Source organism: Phyllostomus discolor, chromosome 7, assembly GCF_004126475.2.
Source record: "Phyllostomus discolor isolate MPI-MPIP mPhyDis1 chromosome 7, mPhyDis1.pri.v3, whole genome shotgun sequence".
Taxonomy (NCBI): domain Eukaryota; kingdom Metazoa; phylum Chordata; class Mammalia; order Chiroptera; family Phyllostomidae; genus Phyllostomus; species Phyllostomus discolor.
Genome location: NC_040909.2, coordinates 85,940,861 through 85,960,972, shown reverse-complemented (window position 1 = coordinate 85,960,972; position 20,112 = coordinate 85,940,861). Strand labels below are relative to the sequence as shown.

Sequence of the window (20,112 nt, the reverse complement as noted above, 5' to 3'; positions counted from 1 at the left end):
GAGGGCTGGCCGGGCTGCCAGGGGCAGTAGCAGAAATTCCAGAGGGATATGTCAGCAGCTGGAGTGTTCCCCCTGAGAAGTGTGACATCTAAACACCAAGTTGGGCTCTCCAGCTTACAGCATTAGAGCCTAAAAAAACCCAGGTAACATCAAGCTGTGAAAAGCAGCAGGCTTTCTGTCTGCCAGGAAAAGATGGATGAGGATAAGGAAAGCCTCTTACAGGGCCAGTGCACAAAATTCAGTTTGCAGCACATACCCTGGACTGTGCCAGAGGGAGGGCAGAGGGAGGGCAAGAGATACTTGACAAGAGTCTGGGGTTGGTGGCTCTGGAGAAAGAATGGAAGGAACAGTGTTCAGGATCACTACGCTGAGTCATTCCATATACTACAGAAGCCATTTTTCTCAGGCAGAACACTCCTCTCCAAGTGATACCGGCCTGAGGGGAAGCAATAGCCCTGGCCACAGGAATTACTCTGCCCCACCCTGTGGTGTTTATGCAGACTGCTGATTAGAGCTTAAGGCTATATGACTGATCAGTTTAAGACACAAAATACAAGGAAGTCACCAAAATGGGAACACAAAGAAACAGACCCCAAATGAAAGAACAAGAAAATTTACCAGAAAAACTAGATGAAATGGAGGCAATTGATCAGATAGAGTTTAGAGTAATGATTATAAGGATACTCAACAGCATGAAAAAAGACACAGAAACCATAAAAAAAAGGACCAGTCAGAAATACAGAATGCAATGTCTGAAATAAATAGTATACTGGAAGGCATAAACAGTAGATTAGATAAAACAGAGGACAGAATCAATATTTTGGAAGACGAGGTAAAAAAAAAACCTAGGCAGAGCAGCAAAAAGAAAAAAGAATTTAAAAAAATCAGAAGAACTTAGCCCTAGCTGGCGTGGCTCAGTGGATTGAGTGCGAGCTGCGAACCAAAGCATTGCAGGTTCAATTCCCAGTCAGGGCACATGCCTGGGTTGCAGGCCACAGCCCCCAGCAACTGCACATTGATGTTTCTCTCTCTCTCTCTTTCTCCCTCCCTTCTCTCTCTAAAAATAAATAAATAACATTTTTAAAAAATTAGGAGAACTTAAGAAACATTTTAGACGACATGAAGCATAATAACATCCACATCATAGGAATAACAGAAGAAGAGAGTAAGCAAGGGATTGAGAACCTATTTGAAGAAATGATGACTGAAAACTTCCCTGATCTGATGAAGGAAAAAGACACACAAGTTCAGGAAGCTCAAAGAGTCCCAAACAAGTTGGACCCAAAAAGGCCTATAACAAGACACATCATAATTAAAACGACAAGGCTTAAAGACAGAGAGAGAATCCTGAAAGCTGCAAAAGAAAAAGAGGTAGTTACTGAGACTGGAGCACCAATTAGACTATCATCTGAATTCTCAAAAGAAACATGGCTGGCCAGAAAGGAGTGGCATGAAATAGTCAGGGTAATGAAAAGCAAGGACCTACAACCAAGGCTACTTAACCCAGCAAGAAAATAAAATCGAAGGAGAAATATGGAGCTTCCCAGACAAGAAAAGCTGAAGGAGTTTGTTAACACCCAAGCCAGTACTACAACAATGGTTAAAGGTTTTAAGCTTGTTTTAAGAAGAAAAAAAGAAAGAAAAAAAAGAGAAAGCAGATGAAAATAGTCTAACGATAAAATAGCACTAAATACAAAGTATTTATCAATGATTACCTTAAATGTGAATGGCTTAAATCCTCCAACAGAATGACATAAGGTATTTGAATGTATAAGAAAAAAAAGACCCAAGAATATGCTGCCTCTGAAAGACTCATTTCAGACCAAAAGATACACACAGAATAAAAGTACAGGGATGGAAAAAATATTTCATGCAAACAGAAGGGAAAAAAGCTGGGGTAGCTGTACTTATATTTGACAAAACAGACTTAAAACCAAGACTATATTAGGAGACAAAGCAGGACACTACATAATGATATAGGGAACAATCCAGCAAGAGGATATAACCCTAGTAAATGTTCACACACCCAACATAGGAGCACCTAAATATGTAAAGCAAATCTGGATGGACATAAAGGAAAGATCAACAGAAATACAGTCATAGTTGGGGATTTTAACGCCCCATTGACTTCAATGGATAGATCTTCCAGGTAGAAAATCAACAACAAGACAGTAATCTTAAATGACACACTAAATCAAATGGATTTAATTGGTATCTTCAGAGCATTTCACCCCAAAGCAGCAGAATATACACACTTTTCAAGTGCACATGGAATGTTTTCTAAGATAGACTACCTGATAGGACACAAAACAAGTCTCAATAAATTTAAGAAGATTAAAATCGTATCAAGCATCTTCTCTGACCACAATTCTATGAAGCTAGAAATCAACCACAAGAAGAACACTGAAAAACTCACAAAGATATGGAAGCAAATTAGGATGTTATTAAAGAATGAATAACAGTGAGGTCAAGGAAGAAATCAAGATACCTTGAAAGAATTAAAAATGAGGGCACAACAATCCAAAATCTTTGGGATTGGGAAAGCAACAGTAAGAGGGAAATTCATACCATTATAGGCCTATCACAAAAAATAAGAAAACGCTCAAGTAAACAATCTAAATTCACATGAAAGGAACTTGAAAAAGAACAAACAAAGCCTAAATAAGTAGAAAAAAGGAAATACTAAAGGTCAGAGCAGAAGTAAATGAAACGGAGTCTAAAAAATAATATGAAAGATCAATGAATCCAAGAGCTGGTTCTTTGAAATGATAAATAAGATTGACAAACCTTTAATCACACCCATCAAGGAAAAAAGAGAGAGGGCCCAAATAAATAAAATCAGGAATGAAAGAGTAAAAATAACAACTGACACCAAAAAATACAAAAGATTGTAAGAAAATATTATAAATAACCATATGCCAACACACAGGACAACCTGGACAAACTGAATAAGTTCCTAGAAAGGTAAAATCTTCCCAAACTAAATCAAGAAAAATCAGAGAATCTGAATAGACAGATTACACCTAGTGAAATTAAAGCAGTAATCAAAAAAATTCCCAAAAAACAAAAGCCCTGGACTGGATGGTTCACAGGTCAATTTTACCACACTTTGAGAAGAACTAACACCACTCCCTCTCAAATGACTGCATAAAATTCAAGAGGAGGGAAAGCTCCCAAACAATTTTTATAATGCCAGCATTATCCTAATGCCAAAATCAGATAAAGATAGTACAAAGAAAGAAAATTAGAAGCCAATATCCCTGATGAATACAGACGCTAAAATCCTCATCAAAATATTAGCAAACTGCGCGGACTGGGAACCAAAGTGTCCCAGGTTCGATTCCCAGCCAGGGTACATTCCTGGGTTGCAGGCCATAACCCCCAGCAACCGCACATTGATGTCTCTCTCTCTTTCTCTCTATCCCTCCCTCCCTCCCTCCCTTCCCTCTCTAAAAATAAATAAATAAAATCTTTAAAAAAAAAAAAAAAAAAAAAAAAAAATATTAGCAAACTGACAGAGCAATGCAAAACCCACACCATGATCAAGTGGGTTTTATTCTGGGAGTGCAAGGTTGGTACAATATTCACAAATCAATAAATGTGATTCACCACATAAACTAAATGAAGGATAAAAATCACATGTCATATCAAAAGATGCAGAAAAAGCATTTGATAAAATCCAGCACCCATTTATGATAAAAACTCTCAGCAAAGTAGGATTAAAGGGAGCATACCTAAACATGATAAAGGCTATATGTACAAATTCACTGCCACCATCATATTCAACTGTCAAAAACTATATGTGTTCCCCTTAAGATTGGGAACAAGACAGGGAAGTCTAAAAACAGAAAGGAAAATTTAGAAAGCAATATCATTCAGCATTGCTAAAAAATATATATATGTATATAAACATATATATGAATAAACTAATAAAGGATATAAAAAGACCTGTACTTGGAAAATTATAAGACACTGAAGAAAGAAATAAAGGAAGATACAAATAAGTGAAAACACACACCATGTTCATGGGTAGGACGAATTAACATCATTAAAATGTCCATACTACCCAAGAAATATATCGATTCAACACAACTACTATCAAGATTCAAATGATATACTTCACAGAACTAGAACACGTAACTAAAAAATTTATATGGAACCATGAAAGGCCCCACATAGCAACAGCAATCCTGAGAAAAACCAAAATTGGAAGAACCATGCTACCTAATATCAAATAGTATTATAAAGCCATAGTAATCTAAACAGCATGGTACTGGCATAAAAACAAACCTATAGATCAATGGAACAGAATTGACAGCCCAGAAATAAATGTACACCTTTATAGTCAATTAATATTCAACAGAAGAAGCAAACTCACACAAAGGGTTAAAGATAGTTTATTCAATAAATGATGTTTGGAAAATTGGAAGTATGTGTCAGAAAAATGAATCTAGACTACCTTCTTACACCACACACAAGAATATATTCAAAATGGATCAAAGACTTAAATGTTGGACCTAAAATTATAAAAACCCTAGAAGAAAGCATAGGCAAGCAAAATGTCAGAATTGCTCACAGCAATATTTTTTCAAATATATCTCCCTAGGCAAGGGAAACAATAGAAAATATAAACAAATTGGACAACATCAAACTAAAAACATTTGCACAGCAAAGGAAATCATCAACAGAATAAAAAGACAACCCACAGAATGGGAGAACATATTCACTGATACATCTGATAAGGGATTAATGTCCAAAATTTATAAAGTACTTATAAAACTCAACACCAAAAAAAACAAACAACACAATTAAAAAATGGACAAATGACCTGAATAGATACTTCTCCAAAGAGGATATACAGATAGCCAATTGACATATGAAAAGATGCTCAACATCACTAATCATCAGAGAAATGCAAATTAAAACCACAATGATATACCATCTCACACCTGTCAGAATGGCTATTACCAATAAATCAACAAACAAGTGTTGGGGAGTATGTGGAGAAAGGGGAACCCTTTTGCACTGTCGGTGGGAATACAGAGTAGTATAGCCACTATGGAAACCAGTACGGAGATAGATACCTCAAAAAAGTAAAAATGGATCTGTCTTTTGACCCAGCAATCCCATTTCTGGGAATATATCTGAAGGAACCCAAATCACTAATTCAAAAGAACATAAGCAGCCCAATAGTCACTGCAGCTTTATTTACAGTTGTCAAGATACAGAAGTAGCACAAGTGTCCATCAGTAGATGGGTGGATAAAGCAACTATAATACAGTTACACAGTGGACTACTACTTGGCCATGAAAAAGAAAATCTTACCCTTTGCAACAATATGGATGGACCTGGAGTACATTATGCTAAGTGAAATAAGCCAGTCAGAAAAAGACAAATACCAGATAATTGCACTCGTATGTGCACTCTAATGAACAAACTGAACTAACAAGGAAAACGGGGACAATTCACAGATGGAGAGCAGGATGACAGCTTGTGGGGAGGGGGTGGAAGGATTGAGAAAAAAGGAAAAAAGGACTCATGGATATGAACAACAGAGTGATGATTGTTGAGGGTATAGAGATATAAGGGGACTAGAGGTAACAGAAAAAAATACAATAAAGATTAAGTCAATAAAAAAATAAATAAATATTTCACCCCTCTTGGTTAAAGGCAGGCCAGGCCTCAGAACTCTCACCAAATGGGATTCAGTTTTTTAACTGATGTAACTTTAATGTATAACTCCCCCACCCCCAAAAATAGCATTTTGATTAATATAGTAGACCTAGGCTCTCAATCAGCTATAATCTCTTATATTCATTTTAAATTTAGCTATATTCACTTTTTTCCAAAACAATAAGTACTTTAACTTCCCTTTGGTACTGTTTATCAAAGTTTTTGAAAACTGATCAGCTCCATTTGTCAAGACACAGGAAATGCCATGATCTCCAAACAATTCAACACTGGAAAATGAACTCTTAAAAGATAACTCTGAGCAATAATTGTCACCAACTTTAAAAAAAGACTCCTTTCCCTGAAACCTTTCTCACTCTGTACAAATGTTCCTTACCTCTACTTAGAAGTCAGACTGTGAGTGTGTCTACCCACAGACACACTCCTACCCTACTGAAACCTATCCTGTACCAGAAAGATAGAACTATGATAAACAAGGTGAATGATCAGGGAGAGAGAGGAGAGAGCACCCAGTAGGCTAGCAGGACCCCACAGACTCTAGTTTGAAAGGGAGGAAGCCCAGCTGATGAGGCATGAGCCAGGGAGGGCCCAGTGTGGGCCCTGGGTACCAGTGAAGCCAGTTAGAACATGAGAAGTTGCTGGTACTGTGATGGCATTTATGACTAAACATAAGGGCGCACACACAGCAGCTACAATAGTAGTTTCATTTACTGTAATGTCGAACGAACACCCCAAATGCAAACATATGGTCCCTGCCCTTAGGAAAGTAACAAATTCTATAATGCTGAAGCCCACCAAACCAATGTATGAATTCGGTCCTTAAAGTGATTACATGATTTCCAACTTTAAAAATTAAACTAATGAGCACTTATGAAAAGGTCCAAATTTTTGGAGATGTGACGTACAGCATAGGAAATAAAGTCAATAATAACTGTGATAACAGTGTATGAAGTCAGATGGGTACTGGAAATATTGGGGGAACACTTTGTAAGGTATATGATTATCTAACCACTATGCTGTGCACTTGAAACAAATACAAAATAATATTGAATGTAAACTGTAATTGGAATTTTTTTTTGTAACTGGAAATTTTTAAAAATTTTTAAAAGGTCTAATTCTTTGGTTAAAATTTAGACACATAGTAGAGCAGCAACTTATACTCACTTGTCCAAGGGTACATTCACATTCTCCTAAGAAGTCATCATCATTCAGCTCGATTGTTTTGTTATCAATGTCATAAATCCCAAATTTCAGTTTCTGAACCACTTCAAAGTAATAATCAATAATAAATGTCTTGGAAAATGCGGGATTCAAGCAATTCTTAATCCTTTCTGTGCGCTCAACCTGTACACACCCCAAAATAAAAATGTTTCAAGTCAAAAGTGAACTTGCATTTTAAAATTTTTTTAATTTTATGTACTACATCCAACTAAATATAGGCATGACAGCTAAGGAAGTTCCTATATGTGTGTTAAAAATTCTGTCAAGGACAAACCTGTCCAAACACTGCACTAACAGATGAGATGGTTTTATGATTTTTAACATTTTTAAACTCATGTTGTCAAAAAAACAATTCAGCTTGCTTTTCACCTATAGTATTTAATATTACCTCATACCACTGCTGACCACTTGTATTCAAGAATAACACGCACAATGGGTCAGACTTTGACCCTATGTCTTTATCCAGAAGATTGTCACAGGAAATATTCAGCTCCACCTTCATCACACACTGGGCAGCCATCTCTTGAGCTGTGAGAAAACCAAGGAGATGAGAAATGATGCCATTGAAATGGTGCTTCAAGAAGCACATCATTCCCAATGAAGAAGCAGAACTCTCAGGACAACTGTCAGGACAGGACCTAAGAGGGAATTGACTAGAATAAGACTTAAGTGCCTCCCAGCAAGTCGGATGTCACTGATATTGCTTCAGTCAGACTTTTGCTGGGATAAGCTCATTTATTATATGACAAAAGACATGTTAATAATCTTTTCACTTCCCTATATATTTTACCATTCATAAAAAGTCCAAGTAGCATTTAGCTATGAAACAAAACTCTTTAAACTACAACCTTAATATTTTTATTTGTTTATCTGACAAGATGCTAAAGGAGATATTTTCTGTTTTCAAAGAATTTTGCTAAAACCCAAACCCGGGGAATAAAAGACCCCCAAATATACCCTCTCTTCACCTACCCCTGCCCATTTTACACAAGTGGTTCTCAATCTTGGCTGCTCACTGGAAGCACCTGGGAGTTTTCAAAACCACTGATGCTGGAGTCCTCCACTCAGAGATTAGTGTGACTGATTTACGGTCTACCCAGCCTCGGCTCCTTGGACGATTCTAATGTAGACAAGGTCAACAGACCCACTAATCTACAAAGAGCTTCTGGCAAACAGGCATAGCTTACTTGTCCTCCAGACTTGCCACAAATACCAAAGTTAGCACAACTGTCATTAACCTCTCTCCCCCACCTCCAGTCAAGGGATGAAGAGGGCTGGGGATAGATGAAGCCCTCAGAGGCTGGCCTTAAGAGGTGATAATTGCTGAGGGTAAGTTGCTTTCCTCCCTGACACCAGGTAAAGGAACTGGAGCAGCCATCTCTTGAGCTGTGGAGGAGACAAGCATCACATTCCCCTGCCTGGCAGGCCACTCACAGCACCCAGCATGAAGTAGGGGCCCACAGTGGGAGGATAGGTCCTAAAGGGAAGAAGGAGACTCCCCACTAGAGGTGCTAATGGCCTTTAGAATGTGGGATATTCAATGCCCTTTGCCTTCCACTTGGAGATCTGGATGAAATTCTGGGACAAGAAGGACAAATCCACTCATCACTCATCCTGTTATTTAAACAGGATTTCTGTGCTGTATAAAATGCCTACTCAGGCCTAAAATAATCAGGATTATGCTTAGAAGAGTCCTTTGGCAAGTATTAAAAACAACTCATGCCTACAGAAACTCTTTAGTTATTCCAATGGACTCTTTGAAAATAGTACAATCCTCAGTGTGGGTCAGAAATCAATACTAACATTTAAGACTCTTAAATTAGCCCTGGCTGAGTGGCTCAGCTCGTTGAAGTGTTGTCCTATACAGCAAAAGACTATGGGTTCAATTCCCAGCCAGGGCACATACCTAGGATGTACTACAATCCCCAGTCAGGGCCTATGTGGGAGACAACCAATCGATGTGTTTCTCTCACATTGATATGTTTCTCTCACATCGATGTTTCTCTCTCTCTTCCTCTCTCTCTAAAATCAAGAAACATATCCTCAGGTAAGGATTAAAAAATTCCTAAGTTAAAGGAAACAGAATAAGGAAACAGGTTTTGTAGTTGCAAAAGCTAGAAATTCCTTTGAAAAGCAATGCTCTTTGTGTGGACTTCACCCTGAAGAGAATTATTCCTAATATAGAACAAAATTCACAAATCCTCTATTTGCCTCCTAAATCCCTTCCCCAGGATGTTGTAATAAAACTGAAACTGCCATGGCCTTTTACTGTGAAGTCAGACATTTTTTGCTACTTTACGTGTATCACAGTTGTGAAGTGTAGAACACATGGTCCTGACAAAGTGCCCCAGACACTAACATTGGGAGAAATCTCTGATGCAGGCCAAAGACTGTACAGGGCAGACACTGCAGGGAGACTGGCAGTGCTGAGCTTGGAGGATTCTGTGAGCAGGTAAAGAGGGGACCACAAAGAAACAGGAGGGCTAGGCATGAGAGGGCACAATGAAGACAGTGTCATGGAAGTGAGCATCCCGATGGGGGAGTCATGGTGGGCAGGACACGAGTCTAGTGTACTGAGAACTAGGCTGAAGGACTCAGTGGGAGGGTGATAGGTGTCACTGCAAGTTCTCAGGCTGGGGAGAAGAGGATGAGATACTCATTTCAGACATCACATGTGTTAAATCAACTCTATGGTGCCTCAGAAGTTCGGTCACTGACATGATAGCAGTAAAGTTTCCGGATCCAGAAACACACAAATACTGAATTTAGTGCCAACATTAGCATATCTTTACATTGTCCAGTGCAGGAGATGAGCTGTTTCCAATATCAGTGAGCACCTGTGATGACAGTGTGACTACAATCATCATTCTGTCCTACTCTGATTTATGAAAAAGGAAAAAGTGCTACATAGACTGTCAGGGTACAAAGCAAATGGTACAAAAAGACACCAGAAAACCCAGAAGCAGAGATCTGACTGTCCTCCCTCTGATGTTACACAGTCATGACATCACCGAAAGGTAAACACATGGGCCTTGCCCTTGGACTTGCCACCTGTAACTCTGCTCCTCTGCACCTCCAACAACTGCCTGTTCCTCCTCTCTCCCCAGACCCCAGGAGCACCCACAGGCCTGATCCCTCCTAGTCTTTCTACCTTCTCTTCTTTGACCTGACCCTCCCAAGGAAGGGTTCAAGCATCAGTGAGCAGGGAGTGTGCCCCAAACTGACCACCCTACCTGCCCCTACTTTACATCAACAAAGTACACAAACAAAGTACTATACATTCAAGAGCCTTACCTTCAATTTCCTCTTGGTTTCCTCATGTCCAATAATAATATGAAAATAATGAAATTAATAACCAACCCTACCTTATCTGGTTGTTCAGCAGACTGAGTTAATATATTTGAACAGTGCCCAGAAGCTGCTGCTGCTTAATAATAGTAGTAGTAATAGTAACAGTAACAGTAGTAGTAGTATTTTAGGACTACCTGCCTCCAGTGTCTGATCCTCTCTTATCCACCCCAAATTATTCCAGCCTTCACTAAGGACCTCATTTGAACTCCTGCAGAATAGGGACAAGATAAGATTTGCAGTGATGATTATGTGATGTCATAGAAATGACTTTCTAGATTTCTTCATCAGTCAAAATGGAGATTCTACAAGTAAACCTGTACATCTGGCATGTGCAGTACACCTCGCTCTTCATATCTAACACAGCGTCTATGGAATAAAGGTTAGTGTATCCATTTTGTCTTCTGCATAAGGGAGTTTAGAGTGTTGTGAGTTGTATCAGTAGTACCCAGGATAATGCAGTACTCCAGGGACGGACGTAGCATGAGCAAGGTTTCTAAAGTCCTGGGAACACAGTATGTAATGAATTGTCTACCAGCAACCAGCTAGCCCTCAATTTCCAAGGATGGGGAGAACTGCACAGAAATGAAGATAACACCTCTGTGTGGAGTCACTCTCATAACAGAGACACACAATCAGAAGAACATGATTCCCCCTCTCACAGAAGAGCTACAGAAACAGCCTGCTAGGTGTGCATGATCATTTAGTAAACTGCTGACAGCTACATTATTGTATTCCTTCCAAAACGCAAATCTCTTCTATTAGCAGTATCCCCTGATGACAGCTCTGCATGCAGGCTCATTTTAAGCTACAAACCCATTACGGCTTGAACCATGTTAACAGCAATGTCCATGAAGATGCTCTTTGCACTTCCTTCTATGTGATGACCTGGTATATGACACATGATTTTAGAAACAATATGGTATTCTTTTACAATGGAAGATAATAAATGTTTTGTACTCTTGGTGTCTGAGACAATTGAGCAGACAGAAGAAGGCATGCCAACAGAAGGTGCCTCTATGTGTTCCTCCCCAAAGAGTGATAGTAGCAAGATAGAGAGAGCCCTGGGACTGGCCAGAAGCTTCTCCACTGCACAGGTGACTTACTGGAGAATAGTTTGGTTTAGTTGTTAGGTTTCTGAAATGTAAATATCCCTTAGAAATCCTAAACAAGTCAACTTTCCCAGTCACCCCAACTACCCCAAATCAATATTATATGACAGATGATTCAAAGAAACTGAAAATTAAAAGCTAATATGTGAAAGAAGGTCTAGTGTATAAAATTTTGGGACCATGGTCACACCCAGGCCCTAGCTGAAAACCTTGCAGTGTCTGCTTCCTCCTCCCCATCTCACATAGGCCTAGTGCCCTAATGTGCTCAGGAAAGCTGTCAGGGAGATTCTGGCACACCCCCCAAATCTCTCACATGTACAAGTGCAGAGCCTTCCCATACCCACAGCCCAACTCCACTTCCAAACCCTCTCATAGCTCCTGGCGGCACTCCCACTGCCATCCTCCCTCCATTCACATCATTACTTTATCACTTCTGATGGAAACAACAACATCACTGGCTGCCCAGGGCCACTAGTCTATTGCTCTCCCAAGAACTCCTGGCTCTGCCCACACTGACCCCAGCCAACTAAAGTGAGCAGCACCTTCTGCCCATCCAAGGTCTTCATCAAGATACACTGTGATTGACAGCTCCCCCATGAGTGGCTGGGATGCCTATGAAACGTGGGCTCTGTTTTCCTTCCTCTCCACTGCCGTGAGCTGAGCACAGGGACCAGGCTGCAGAGCCCCTTCACCAGGAAGGACAATGTCTGGCTCATTCTTGGGGCATAAAGAAGAATAACTTCAGAGTCAGTACTCTTTGTTCACATTTCTTTCCCGCTATGTATTTGAGTGTGTTTGCTTTGCCAGGTTATCTATCTGAACTTCAATTTCTATAAATTGGAGATTTAAAAAATTACCTGACAATGGTTGGTTTTTGACATGCTCAGCATATATCAGACATGACTCTATGAACTGTAGCAATTATTACTTTATTAACTACTCAAATATTTAATTGATTGCCTCGGTGTTGATGGCTTATTATTAAGTAGTAAGATGTAGAGCACACTTCTCATCTTTGTTTATGAAGAGCTTCTTGGAATGATAATAAAAGACTATGGGTTTTACACAAAATTAATTGGCCCAAATAGCCTTGATGATAGACCGGTGCTAATTTTTCTAAATTCTCTCAGAAGAGCTTGTTTCTCTGAGCAACTACGTAGTTGGTACATAGGGGAGGGGATCTAGGACTGGTGACAATGGCTCATTATTTGTCCCAAAACAGTTAGAGGGAAGTCAGTGCCCACCCACCAATAACATGAACTGGACAGTTGATATTTATCTCACAGCAGTTCTCCAAGACAGTCCATTAGATCATGGGTTACTTAGGGCACAAAAGCATTTCGTCCTTGCTGGGCTCTCACATATTATCTACATGGGGCACCAACATCTCAGAGCTTCCAGAAGGTACTCCTGGGCCATCTCAGGACAGCAACATGAGTTCACAGGAATGCCCTGCACTGAACACCCGGGCTCTGAGAGTAGAAAACTTATGGTAAAAGAATTTACACTGAGTTTATCCTGTATGTATTAAGAAAGTGATGCCCACATATTTTAATCCCTGCCATGGACACTAGAAATGGGGATAGGGAATTACATCAAGCATTAAAGCACACAAACAGAGAAAAAAACATGTTTTCTTTTCAGTGTGAAAAAGGGACCAGCAAAAGGGTCATTGGATCAGAGTAAAAAAAAAAAGTGGCCAATAGTTCTGTGTCACTGCTTATGGGCAGTTGTCTAACTTCTCTAGCCTCTGTGTTTCACTTATTAAATCTGAATTTTTAATCACTTTAGGTAACTTTTAAGGCCTCTTCCAGTTAATGTGCTATGATGTTCATTTAATCATAGTGAACACAAAACATGTAGAGAAAGTGGTATTAAAGGAGTAGGAGTATTTTTTTAACAAATAGAAAAATATCAGAAAAGTTACAAGAACCAAAAAGAGAAACAGAAAGAAAAGGATAAGATTTTCCAAATTTAGCCTCCATCTTCCACTACTGAAAAAACCGCATCTGAAAAAAATACCTATATTCAGATACTATCCCACTAATTAAGTACCTCTGCTTGAAACTATTATTAAATTCCATATCCTGTGATGACTTGGAAAAATAAAGATCATCGACAAACAAAACACAAGCCCAGTGCATTGGGCCTACATAGCAGGACAAGGAGGCAAGTTTTCCTACCATACACAGTGTCACTCATCACTAAACCCTCAGCGCAGCAAAAGGAATCAGTTTCTGGCTACCATAAAAAAATAAATTTCCAGATACTTGAGTTATCCTGAATATCTAAATAGTAATACTATTGCTGATACCCGAACATTCAGAATGGGGAAAGCAGGAGTCATTACAAAAGTGTTGACACTTGACCACTTTTGATTTTAAAACTAAAAACTATGTAGTTTCACCCTGTACTTATTGCTTGATACAAAGTGAGAGATTAACTAAGGCCCCTTCCTTGATTTCTCTAGAAAACCCTTAAAATATATAGATCTGTCTGATTCATAACAGGCTACAGAGTTTACTTAATATCTGTATCTAGTTATACTACTTTTCTAATCCCTTGGCTACAGTATATACACTTTAGAAATCTCATGATTACATTTTCTAGCCTATCAAATAAAGAGTTCACCATAGGGGCACTGAGTGAGGTGTTAATAAAAGTCAGATGCAATGACAGTATCTCAATATTGCCTCACTTTATTACCATTACCCATATACCAAATAAATCATCTTTTACAAAAAAACCTGCCTTGATAAAAATCAGAGCTGTTTCTCCTAGTAAAAAATTCCAGCTCTTTAGCCAAAAATTTTTTAAATTATAAGGCCTCTATAAAACTGCTGGCCAGCTGGGCTGCAGGCAGGATGGATGTCATGTTAAGGCCCATTCACCTCGGAAACTGAAGTCCCTTGGGCTCCTTATTCCAGTCCCAGCATTTTAAGAACTTCATGCCTTTTGGAATCCCCCAGATGTTGGACCAAAAATTAGAAGTTCTCACCTGCCCGTTACCCAGCTTTGCCCAATTCTAACACCTGGGTCCCTCCTCTTCTCAGGGAGCTCATCTATTTAATTGGGCCAGATGGGCATTTCACACGTCACTACATTCTTCTCTCTAGTTGTGATGAAAAATAATATGAAAATTCTCTCAGTTCAAAGCTGCAACAACTACAATGACTGTTCTCAAGGCTTTAAAGTGTCTATGTGGAGCAAGGACTGTGAGATGTTTATACATTTCCCAATTTCAAGAAGATTCCTTGTATGGTTTCTTAGCATTCCATTTCAGCTATTTGTAACTTTCTGGTAAACCCCTTCATACTTCCTGATCAGGAACAGTTGTATAGTACTTCATACTATTCATTCACTCAGTATCATTCTCACAGATAGCCTATTGTGCCAGACACTCTGCTAAGGTACTAGGGGACAAGAAACCAAACAAATACACATCCCTGCCCTCACACAGTTACACTGCAGGGAGACACTAAAGTTACAGTGTATACAGGTGGTAGTAAGTGCTAACAAGAAAAATAAAGCAGGGAAGGTGAACAAGGAGTCTTGAAGGCAGCATGGGCAATTTTAGATATTTTATAAACCTATTTTTGACAACACAATAAGGAAATACTTGTTTTGATTTTCACTTCCCAACCTCTAGAGAGAAGAAAATGTGGACAGACAAGTTCCTCTTCACAGTTGCAGGGATCTATTTTAACATGCGCTATCTATCACCTGAGTCTGGAACAGGGTAAACTAACCTCAGAAAACTGAAGAGGCCTGATGACAATGCATAGCACAACCACACTGCTGCTTTGGTAATTTTCACAGGAACCAGACATAATACATCTGCTTGGTAAGATGGCATTTTGAAATGATTTGCTATAATGAATATGTAGTGTTTCCTTCTATTTTTCATGGGGAAACTGTATTAATATGCTATCCAGCTAACTTATATTGGTAATTTTGATCACTAGTTGACTAATTTTAATGCCTTTTTAAAATTATGATTACATACTGGTAAGCTGCTCAAACTTATTTACCTACTTATTACTTTTTAATCCTCACCTGAGGACACATTCATTGACTCTAGAGAGAGAAAGGACAGGAAGAGAGAGACAGAAACATCAGTGTGAGAGAAACATCAATCAGTTGCCTCCTAAAAACATCCCAACCAGGGATCGAACCAATGACCCAAGTATATGCCCTGACCAGGGATTGAACCTGAAACCTAGGTAAGTGTACTGACTGGGGATCAAAACCACAACCTTCTGGTGTATGGGATCACTCCAAAAAACTAAGCCAACCAGTCAGGGCTTCAAACACATTTAAGCCAGTGTAGTCATTTTCAGAATGTTATCAAAATGTACACCTAACGTCTGTTTTTGATTATCATGTAAGAAACTTAAGTAATGTAGTTAAATAGAATCTATGATGCTTTACTTTAGGTGTTAATTTAAATGTCCTTCTCAGCCAATGTTTCAACAAATTTCCCAGCAAGTATCTTACAGATTTGTTTGAACTTTAACCTGATTAGCAATACTTCCAAGACAGGTAAGAAGGTAAAGGGAAAGGTAGTAGGCAGGAAGCTAGCCTGCAGGGTGAAGGTAATAGTGAGCATATTAAAGGAATGTCCACATTTGGGTTCCTCATACTTGAGAGTATAACTGATCCTCACTCAGATATCCACCTAAAGGTTCATGCTTTCCATGAGCAGTGGTGGCTAATTACAATTTTTTAAAGATTTTATTTACTTATTTTAGAGACAGATGAAGGGAGGAGGAAGAGAGGAAGAGAAACACCAATGTGTGGTTGTCTCTCATGAGTCCCCTAGTAGGGACCTGGTCTGCAACCCAAGAATGTGCCCTGACTGGGAATCGAACCAGCGACTCTTTGGTTATCAGGCCAATGCTCAATCCACTGAGCTACACCAGCCAGGGCTCATTACAAATTTTTGAAGGTCAAAATGTTATTTAATCATATTTTACACCCAGTGCTAACCTTCTTAGTTTTGCTGACTTTCTAGAACAATTATTTATTGACTAAAGAAAGTTTTAAAAAGAAAATTCTAACAGTAGTAGAAAAAAGCACAGCTGTGTCTAAAGCTAGAGAACCAAGAACTGACAGGCACTGAAGTCAGCAGGAATTGGTTATCAGGACAGACGCCATGGAAGAGATGTTCAGGACAGTAGTGCCAGTGTTGTAGAGAGCATGTGTATAATCCTTAGGTTGCTTAATGCTATGTGGGAATGAAGGTCATTGTCTACAAAGTGTTCACAGTTATAGGTAAAATTAGGAGACATGTCTAGTCATTAAGCAGCCCTTAAAAGGAAAAGGCCTCTTTTGTCCCCATTCTGACACCTCTTGTCCCTTTGCATTCTTTAGGCACTAGATCTGAGAAAAAAATCCTGAACCATCAGGCCAGGCCCCCTCTTATCCAGAGAGCCTCAGTGCGTCCAGTCCCAAAGACTGATCTCTGAGTTGTTTCAAACCAAAATGAAATGTATTTTTTTAATTCATCAACCAAAAGGAACTCCCTTTTATTTTTTTAAGATTTTATTTATTTATTTTTAGAGAGAGGGGAAGAGAGGGAGAAAGAGAGAGAGAAACATCAATGCGTGGTTGCCTCTCACATGGCCCCCACTGGGGACCTGGCCTGCAACCCAAGCATGTGTCCTGACTGGGAATCGAACTGGCAGCCCTTTGGTTCACAGCCCATTCTCAATCTGAGCTACACCAGCCAGGACCAAGGAACTGCCTTTTAAAAAAATTCTCACAAAGGCAAAAAGAAAGTGACCCTGGGTACCAATGACTGTATTAGTGTGGCTGTAACTGTTCTTTTTTTTTAATTTCTTTTTATGTGTGGTTGCCTCTCCTACCCCATACTGGTCACTAGGTCAGCTACCAAGCAACATGCCCTGACTGGGTATCAAACCAGTGACCTTTTAGTTTGCAGGCCTGTGCCCAATCCACTGAGTTACAGCAGCCAGGGCCATGTTCTTTATTCGTCTAAGCCCCTGTCTCTGAGCTCTGGGCCTGCACAAGTTTTGTTTGAGCTGGCTTGTGGAGTGTGCTGACCCTAGTTAGTAACGAGTAGGTTATACAAGGCAGACACTTTGCTGTGTTACAAATATCATCGTATTTAGTCCTCGTAACAACACTGACATAGGGTATTTGATCTTCGCTTTACAAATGCAGAAACAAGTCCTAAGAGGTTAACCTGCCCAAGGTCACACAGCTAACAAACCTCAAAGTAGAGATCTGAAACCTCGGTACCCAGTTTATTTCAAAGAGTAATGTTCTTACCTTTAAGCGCCAAAGCTTGTGATGTGACACTGTACAGACCTTAATTCCAACCCCAGTGGTAAATTGCTTCCTCTTAGCTTCCTCCAGCTTGAAATGGAGTAACAATTGCACGTTAAGTGGTAAATGTAGGTATCGGATGCACTAATGCTTACATCGCTTGTTCATGGTGTTGTCTGTTGAAATCACCACCGCAGGTCCCATACCACATGCCCTTTGTCTGAGGGTCAGTGCAGAGGCCACTGCACAGAAAACACGGCCTACACAGTGATCTACGTGGAGTGCACGGTAGCTGAGAAGGCAAGTGGCCGGTCCGGAGCTTCCGCCCCACCCGGCGCAGGCTCCATCTCCCCGCGCAGGTCCAGGCGTGCCACCCCAGTTGTCCCTCCCACCGCGCTCCTCCGGCACTCCTAGCACAGGACCCGAAGGCCCTTCTACCCCTAGCCCCCACACTGCCGAGGGTACAGCCCACACTCACCTACAGCCTCAGCGGCGAACACCTGGGAGCAAGTCTAAAGTCCGACCAGCAACAATCTCGGGAACCAGACAAGACCGGCCAGCCGGGCGAGGCTGACTTGGGGGCGGGGAGGTGGGTGGGGCCAACCAGTAGGGGGCGGAGCGAAGACGCTGAGACAAGTTGAAGTGGGGTCTAACTAATGGAGGCGCAGATGAGGCCTGGCTGAGAGGGAAGAGGCGGGTAGAGACGAAGTACGCTGGGCCAAGGCGCAGGCCCGCCCCCTGGGAGCACAGCTCGCCAAGCCCTGGCACAGGGCAATGGCCTCCTGCCGGTGGGCTGAGGCTTCAACACTTTTATGAGACTTTCCTCACCCAGAACCGCAGGCTCACTTTGCACCTTGAAGTTAGTTATTTAGTGCACCAAAATTAATTCCTAAAGGACAAAACAATTAAAATATGTGAGAAAATGAGTCCTGGGGAGATGGCTCATTTGGTTGGAGCATCATCCCATACAGTAAAAGGCTGCCCTTTGATTCCTTGGCAGAGCACATACCTACGTTTCGATTTTGATCCCTGCTTGGGGCACGGAGGGGAGGCAAATGATGGATGTTTCTCTCTCACATAGATGTCTCTCTTGCTCTTTCTCTCTCCCACTCCTTCCCTTCCTTTCTCTCTAAAATCGATAAACATATCCTCTGAGCCATTTTATATCCTTAATTTAATACTCACAATTTTGTGACATATTCATTGCCATTATCCCCACTTTACAGAAGAAAAAATGCAATTGAGAAACTTGAGTTTTGGTCACTAAGTGTCAGCCTACTTGCCTAAAGTCACATTTCTAAGTAAACTAACCCCAAAGGCCCCACTTGATGAAACAAACTGTGGGAAATACAGAACTTGTATCCCAGAAAAGCATGAACAAAAATCAATTGGCAAACACATTGGAAAAAACATTTGCCATTCATCTTGAACAGTCAAAGAAAGGGTTAGTATCTTAAGCAGCAATTGATCTTTTTAATTTTTAAAATTTATTTTTAGAGAGACGGGAAGGGAGGGAGGGAAACATCGATGTGACAGAGAAACATCCTTGTGTTGCCTCTCATGCATGCCTGGGGATGGAACCACAACCTAAGTACGTGCCCTGACTAAGAATTGAATTGGTGACCTTTCACTTCATGGGATGGCGCCCAACCAACTGAGCCATATGAGTCAGGAAGTACAAATTAATTTTCAAAAATAGAAATATGAGCAAAGGATAATTATTTAAATTACAGAAATGGAAAATGAAACATATGAAGAAGTATAGACTTTTCTAACTAAAAACTTGACTTTTAATCCAAAAAAATGAAAACTAAATATGTTTTGTGTAGAGCAGGACCAATAAAATGGCATTGGTCCAGTCAAGATAGGATAAAGTATATAAAACAAGATGGAGTCTCTCATGTCAACTAAGATGGCTGTCAGTCAGCCATGACACTTTGGTTCAAGAGGGAAACTACCTAAGTCATGCTATACACATTTGGCAAGGAGGCACACCTAAGATATCTGCACATGTGACCAAAACAGCCATGTCTGCAGAAGAGGACCTCCCATAGATAGACTCCTGGGGAAATTCCCCACTTATCATCAGGGGTGCCAAAGACACTTATCAAGAGACCCAGAAGGTGTAATCCACCACTTTAAAGATATAATTGAGGCAGGCCCCAGACCACTGCTGAGACAGCTGAGCTCCACACAGCAATATACTGTTCCATGCCATGCTGATCTCCCTTGGCATCAGCTGCTGGAGGCTCTGCCCTGCTGGGTTGAGGACTTTGTCTGTTCTACTGCTAACCTGACTCCAGAAATCCTTCCTTGTAAGATACTGACAACTCCCTTACCCACTGTGCTGTCTCTTGGACCTGCAGACTGAGACCCTGGGACTTGAGCTCATTATTCCTTATTGATTGCTCTGTGTGTGTGTGTGTGTGTGCGTGTGTGTTATATTTCT

The 20,112-nt window shown here is 40.3% G+C and overlaps 1 protein-coding gene across 4 annotated transcripts in view; it reads right to left on the bottom strand.

Moving 5' to 3' along the window:
• The window catches only part of CPNE3 (copine 3), a 55,615-nt gene extending 37,382 nt beyond the window's left edge, over positions 1–18,233 (bottom strand). Inside the window, exons 1-4 of one of the 4 annotated variants that reach the window (XM_036031089.1) lie at positions 18,142–18,148; positions 15,404–15,406; positions 7,301–7,440; positions 6,856–7,035 (exon numbers count right to left, since the gene is read on the bottom strand). In XM_036031089.1, the coding sequence (XP_035886982.1) occupies positions 6,856–7,035; positions 7,301–7,432 (312 nt within the window). In that variant the 5' untranslated portion in view covers positions 7,433–7,440; positions 15,404–15,406; positions 18,142–18,148. Of the gene's footprint in view, positions 1–6,855; positions 7,036–7,300; positions 7,441–15,403; positions 15,407–17,666; positions 17,906–18,141 lie in introns of those variants that run through there. The other 3 variants (XM_036031087.1, XM_036031088.1, XM_028518153.2) reach the window with 3 other exon arrangements.
• Between the last annotated feature and the right edge of the window lie 1,879 nt (positions 18,234–20,112).